This window comes from Pogona vitticeps, chromosome 2, assembly GCF_051106095.1.
Source record: "Pogona vitticeps strain Pit_001003342236 chromosome 2, PviZW2.1, whole genome shotgun sequence".
NCBI classification, from domain to species: Eukaryota; Metazoa; Chordata; class Lepidosauria; order Squamata; family Agamidae; genus Pogona; species Pogona vitticeps.
The window spans coordinates 291,961,137-291,968,317 of record NC_135784.1 but is presented as its reverse complement, the minus strand read 5'-3'; the positions used below and the strand labels follow the sequence as shown (position 1 = coordinate 291,968,317).

At 42.6% G+C, this 7,181-nt stretch overlaps 1 protein-coding gene across 2 annotated transcripts in view; it reads right to left on the bottom strand.

Annotated features, from left to right (window-relative positions):
* Nucleotides 1-440: 440 nt before the first annotated feature.
* Nucleotides 441-7,181, bottom strand: part of DAB2 (DAB adaptor protein 2) — a 48,951-nt gene continuing 42,210 nt past the window's right edge. For both annotated transcript variants that reach the window (XM_072992811.2, XM_072992813.2), the window contains 3 exons: nucleotides 6,183-6,295; nucleotides 3,355-3,429; nucleotides 441-929 (listed from right to left, as the gene is read on the bottom strand). In XM_072992811.2, the coding sequence (XP_072848912.2) occupies nucleotides 3,364-3,429; nucleotides 6,183-6,295 (179 nt within the window). In that variant the 3' untranslated portion in view covers nucleotides 441-929; nucleotides 3,355-3,363. The remainder of the gene's footprint in view (nucleotides 930-3,354; nucleotides 3,430-6,182; nucleotides 6,296-7,181) is intronic.

Genomic DNA, 7,181 nt, shown 5'->3' with positions numbered 1-7,181 from the left:
TCAGGTTCACCTAGTGTTGTGCGCTGTTTCCTTCTAGAGAGCATTCAAGCCACACCCTTGATTGCCAAGAATACAATCTTGTTTGACAGACTAGTTGTTTGAAGTACTGTACAGTTTCTTTCCAACTTAACAGTGTGTTCATTAAGGCGTTTTTTTTTTTAAAAAACAACAACTTCTGCCTATTTCTGTATCTCTCCTTCTCCCGATATTTGTTTGATTATGGAGCAAAAATATGTTGCTGGAGGTCATTGCTGTAGCACAAGATGTGGCAGGAAAACCAAAGCATACGACGTTTCAGCCATTCCAAAAGGTTGCCAGGAGTGTCTCAACTGCTACTGGGTCACATGGGCATAAAAAAACAATCCTTACTACATTGAGGGATTCACCAGTTAGGAGCCAAACCCAATCTTGTCCTATTTCACACCAATTCCATTTCCCCCCCCAAACCTGGCCATACTGAGTAGGTAGAAAGTGGAAGTGCTGGAAGTTTTTAAAGCTTGCGGTTAAGCTCATGAGGTGACTATTTGGCCATTTTGCATTCTAGGTGGCTCAGTCGTGCCCGTTCAGATCACGGCTTTCTTCCCTTGTGTGGCGGTGCAGTGATTGTGAGATGGTGCGACTTCATCCTATAGCAGAATGTTGAGTTTCTCCTGCATGTTACAGTTAAGTGCTCCCGGCCTGGACAGCAAGCCCAGTGAAGACCAGAAGTGTTCAGTTACTTAAATCCCACACAGGCTGAATTCACTCCCAGTTCCAGTTTGGTCTCTAGCAGATTCCCTCCTTGGCTTCAGCTGGTTGTGACCCAGGGGTTTCAAGAAGGGCTGTCTTCTTGAAAGAATTGGGTGAGGCATGAGGCAGATAAACACCAAGTGAAGACAGTTGCAGGACGTCCAGTTATCCACTGTGTTCTTTTGTCACAGCAGTTCATTCTGGAGAACAAAAATTAGAGTTAGCAATACATCCAAATGTTAGGTCACATGACACCCATTTTCTCGAAACTCACTCCAAGTTTAGTTATGGCTATGCTTATTTAAGTGTTGGTAGAAGATGCTTGAAAGATACAATGGGCAATTTGCTAGTTTTTTGTTATCTTGATTAATCCGAGTCTATGCCTCCTCACTTCCAGACCTCTATTTTTTAATCCAAGTAGTCTAGCCCACTGGTTCTTAACCTTGGGTTACTCAGGAGTTTTGGACTGCAACTCCCAGAAGCCTTCACCACCAACTGTGCTGACTGGGGTTTCTGGGAGTTGCAGTTCAAAAGCATCTGAGTAACAAAGGTTAAGAACCACTGGTCTAGCCTAATGCTGTTTTCCCCTTTCTTGTTAATTTGTTCATCACAGTTGCAATCTCTTCATTGTGCCCAAATCTTAATGTGTTATGTAGTGACACTCACCCACTACCAACCTGTCCCTCTAGCTTCCAGTCTGGGTTCAGCAAGGATCTCACCATCTCCGATCAGTGTTTTAGTGGGAGTTTTGTGTTTACTTCCAAATGACTGTGTTTTGCCTTCTTTCATCATGTCAGTACTCATTACTGATCTTAATTCCTAGTAGTGATCCCTCATTTCCTAATTTCTTCCCAGTCAAATCCAATCCTCTTTATATTTGCTGCTTAGGCAACTAAGGCTCTGTGTTGGTCTCAGGACTAGTACAGTAGTAATTTTATTAGACTGAGGCTCTTTCCTATCAGATAGCCCAGCCACCCATAATGCCCTAGTTGCCTAGGTTTTATGAAATCAAAATCAGTGTTGCTCAATCTGGTTCTCTCTTTATGTAAAATTACAGACACTACAGACACTACAGTACACAAAAGCATCGTTTATAAATCACACACATGCAGGAGCAAGCTGAGAATTATCCACTAATTAAGAGTTATAAAGTCCTCAGATTCTTTGCCCTTTTACAAAACAACTACAGTGGTGCCCCGCATAGCAACGTTAATCCATTCCGGGATTAACATCGCTATCCGGATTCTTCGCTATCCAGGCGGGGAAAACCCATAGGAACGCATTAAACTCCATTTAATGCGTTCCTATTAGGGAAAAACTCACCGGTAAGCGAAGAATCCTGGATCTAGCCGCCATTTTCACTGCCCGGTAAGCGAGGGCAGGGCGCGAAAATGGTGCGGGCAGCCATTTTCTGCACCCGGCAGCCATTTTGGAACCGCCAATCAGCTGTTCCCAAAATGGCCGCCGGGTGCAGAAATGATCGCAATGCGATGTTTAGCCTATCTAAACATCGCAATGCGATCGCATTAGCGACCACAAAAAACGGGTCGCTATGCAGATTCGTCATTAAATGGTGCGCTTGTTAAGCGAGGCACCACTGTACAATGTTATGGTGCTCATAAAAGAACATGCAACCCTATTTGCCTATAATTTAACAGGAATAATCCCCTTTGAGCAGGCTACTTTTTTCTCTCAATCATGCATATCTACAAAATAAATAAATAAATAATAAAAAGAAAACTCATAGTTCTAATTTCCCTGTACAGTAAGGACCCCTCATATCCATAGAGTCAGTATGGGTGATTTCAGTTGTTCAGTCATCACTGCTGCAACTCAGCCCACAGTAGGCATGCACGCACTGCAGTATGCAATGCACTTGCATCCTCCTCATCCCCTCAACCCCAGTGGATAGGAATAGGTTTGCAACTATCTGCAGTTTCAGGCATCCGCAAAGGGACTTGGAACCTATCCCCACAGCTACGGGGCTCCTATTGTACAAAACAGTGACAGTTGTTAAAGTTTCAATTGACCTAATTTTTTATTCAGGATCAAATCAGATCAGATCAGGGCCAAATCTCTCTGCACAGATTCGGCACCACAAAGTTGTTACTTGGCTCCTCAGCTAAATCAAGGCACCTTTTCACATTGCTAAGTGTGAACTACTAAAAACGTGAGACAGGTATCAGCCACAGAATGACTTGTTCAGTAATGCCTAATATGGAAGCTGATATTACACCATGTCCCACGTATGTGTCTGCAGAGCCCTTCTAGATTGCAAAACATTATTGTTTACCTTTGCACCAGCTTTTGCAAGCAGCAGTCACTAGCTGCCTGGCATTTAGCCACATTCAGGCTCAAATCATTCTAAAACCATGGTTTTCCATCTTTGGACTACCTGGTTTAGGTAGACTCCCTAAAGCCACAGCCAGGACAGTAAACATAAGCTGAGATCTCAAATATTTGGTGGATGAAGTGTATAGGACCACTGTTTGGAACAATTACTTTCCCACCATATGGACATTGCAGTTTTTAAAGATAGCAAGTTTTCTCTCTTAGAGGATGGACAGTTTAAGTTTAAGAGGGACTGATGCAGGAAAAAGGGCCAGCACACTAAAATCAACTCACCTGCTGTGTCTATGCAAATGGATTTCCAAAATGGTCACCAAATGGTGCCAGAGGCTGTGGCTGATGAGTTGTAACCTAAGAGAAGGGAGGGGAGAGAAACTTAGTTAGCCTGTGTAAAACCTTCTCCTGAAATGTTTTGCATACACAAGCAGGAAATGTTATGAATACAAGGAGACTATTATCTCTTCTAGACATGCCAGCTCTTCAGGTTTTGAAAGATTTTCTTTGGCCCACAAGATTTCAGATGAGCCTATCTAAAAGGGATGTATTGGGAATCTACTATGTTGGGTTTATTCTATATATGAAGGTTACTCCAGCCCACACTTCCCAGAAAGGAGTTTAGATTGCATACACTTTTAATTCAGAAGTCCACATATTTCAAGACTTTGGCAAGGGTGTGCCATAAAATGCATGCATTTGAAAACTGCTTGAAGAGCAGCATCAGATCAACACAAGGTAATCAACGTGTTCAAATAATGCATACCATTTGAACACTAGAGACAAGAATTAACCTTTAAAAGGAAAGACGCGACACAAAAGAGTTTTTGTCTGTTAAAAAAATTGCATGGAAAGAAAACAGATGGGACTTAGACCTGGAAAAAAGGAAAAAGCCTGCGGAAATTAATTTCAGTAAGGTGTGTACCCCTAACATCTCCTCTAAACTCAGGATGTTACATTTTAAAAGTAACCTGTGTCATTGAGTACTTCTCACAAGCTAGGTTTCTGCTGCCATTATTATTGCTCCAAAAGCACAAGTAATTTACTGTGCATTATTAACACAGGGTGTTAATATCAATAATAGGTATATACCATCAAGTCAATTCTAACTTATGGTGACCCTTTCTAGAATTTCTAAGTAAGCAGCAATGATTTACCATTTCCGTCTTCTGGGAGCATTATGGACTGTGCAGCTTGCCTCAAGTTTACACAGGCTGGCTTATATTCAAGACATTGAGCTGTCCAGCCAGCATATATTGTCTTTAGCAATAATACTGTAGACCAAATCAAATGGAAATACTCATTGGGTACCTCTAGTGCCCAATTCTGGTATTGCACTTTAGAAATATAAGAACACAAAAGACAAAACCAGCGAATTTCCCTTGCCAGTTAGGGTTGATAAAAGAAAAAGAAAAAACCTGAACAATTCCTATTAAAATGTTCCTAAAAATAATATGTCCTTGAGAATTAAATTGTGAAAATACTGTAGCTAGGTCAATGATCCCAAAGTAAACCAGGCTTACTTGTTACATCTAAATGTAACTTTGTGTCTATAAATCTTGCAACTTTTTACCCCAAAAATAACAGGCTATGTCACAAAGTAATTAGTTACTTTCAGGCTCTGCATCTAGCAATATTGTAGCAGTTGATGGAGAAGTACAGTGGTGCCTCGCATAGCGAGGTTAATCCGTTCCGGATTAACCTTCGCTATGCTGAAGCATCGCTGAACGGGGCAGCGATTTCCATTGGAACGCATTAAACATCATTTAATGCGTTCCAAATAGGCCAAATACTCACCGTTCAGCGAAGCTTCAGGATGGCCGGCAGCCATTTTCGCGCCCCCGCCTCGCTTAACGAGGGCGCGAAAACGCTGCGCGCGGCCATTTTAGGCCATTTCCCAGCTTCCGGCGGCCAGCTGATTGGCGGGGGTCGTTTTGCGGAGATCGGTAAGCGAAACGCTTACCGGTCTTCGCAAAGCGAATTTTTCCCTATTGGAACAACGTTGTGCGATCGCATTAGCGATCTGAAAAAACGGATCGCTATGCGATTTAATCGTTAGACGATGCGCTCGTTAAGCGAGGCACCACTGTAGCTGCTTCTCAAGTCAAAGGAAAGGAAAGTGAATACAAAGGAAAGCAGAAGAAAGGGAACTCAAAGAGTATTTAGATGGTACCACCTGCGTACAGTGGCTCAGCCCTACCAGGAAGGGCTGTTAAAGCCCAGAATTTATGCAAACATGCACGTCTGCTAGCTCATTCAGTTGAGCATCAGTGCAATCTTTTTGAGCAGATAGGTAAAGGACATAACAAATGTTTGCAGTATTTCTTATCCTTGGTGAAAAAAACTGCCTCAGCACATGGAAACACCACAACAAAATCAACCAAAACGCAATGACCACTGTGAGATTTTTCATGCCGGCATGAAAAAGAAAAGCAATTTCCCACTCTACAAAAAAATCAAGATTTTTTTTCTGCAAAAAATGCCTTCTCCGGGCAAAATCAGCTTCTTAGAATTTTTCACCGAAAGCGCTACCATAAGAATCCATCTCATCTCAGCCAGCGGGGAGAAAACATTTAATATTTTTCATTCTCACATGCAAGAATGACAGATGCAAATGTTTACATCCCTGCTGGCATTCTCAGTCATCTTGCCTGAACACGGACATCATTCTAACTACAGACTGAGGGTTGTAAGGATGGTTTCCACTTCATGGACAACACGGACAAGCAGTGCAGAGCCTTTCCCTGGAGAACCAACAGGATTCGCATTCATGCTCCTTTTATTTCCAGACGACTGCCCTTCACATGAGCTAGCAGTGCTTTGAGAGATCTTGCATGCCATTGTTCCGACCCACTACTTTTACAGTACTAGTTGGCACCTTTGCCTATGCAAATAAATTTGAACAAGGAAGTGCCAATAATTTACGGATATGCAAAGGCTGTGCCGACACACAGAAATAATGGAGACCATTCATCTTCGACAGGGAAGAAATCTCTTAGGGGGAGACAGGAGTCCAGAGTCTCCCAACATGAGTGTACAGCTTATTATACCAGATATACTGAAAGCCTTATACAGCCTGCGTGTGAAGTGCACCTTATTCATATACTTACTGAATTCTGTGAGGAAGTGGTGAAAGGATCTATCTTAAAAGGATTTTCAAATGGGGCTTCCGCCGTCTTGCCGGGCAACACAGCATTTTGCCAGGGAACAGGCTTGGATGGAACTGTGTAGTAGGAGGATGATATTTTTTTTTAATCAAGCTACTATTTTGACAGCACCCTAATCAACACATTTCATGAGACACAGCAAAGGAAACCCAGTCTTGCCACCAAACATGCTTCCTCTCATCAGGAAATTATAGCTAATTTCAGTTTACCTCATATTCATATTATATTTGTGAGACACCATTTGTATTTAGATATTCAAAGTTTAACCAAAAAGCCAGATGTAGTGTACAGAGAAGCTGTCCATGTGTCACGCTACCACTGTCTATTAGCATCCCACCCCACTAAGTCAGGGACCCAAGACACAAAGCTTCATTTTTGGAAATGTTCCCTATTTAGGCTAGCCTGTATGAGATTTAAAAGTGTGCTGTTCCTCAACATTTATGAGAATCAGCCTTCAGACAAGCTTTCTTTTTGACATGTGTGTCACTACAGGACATCAAGGGTCATGAAATTAATAGCTGCAGCCATTTTCTGCAACCCAAAATGGCCCCTGGTAGCAGAAGTCCTGTCCACGTGGTTGTTGTTGTTTAGTCGTTTAGTCGTGTGCGACTCTTCGTGACCCCATGGACCAGAGCACGCCAGGCCCTCCTGTCTTCCACTGCCTCCCGGAGTTGGGTTAAATTCATGTTGGTCGCTTCAATGACAATGTCCAACCATCTCGTCCTCTGTCGTCCCCTTCTCCTCCTGCCTTCACACTTTCCCAACATCAGCATCTTTTCCAGGGAGTCTTCTCTTCTGTCTATAGGAGACAGGTTACCTTTGCTTATAGTAAAATGATTGCTATAACTTCAGCTGTTAGGTGGCAGGCTAAGTAAACCCTGCACGGAATGCCGCGCTAACATGATGGATCTAAAGTCTTGGCCAACAGGTAAAGGTAAAGGT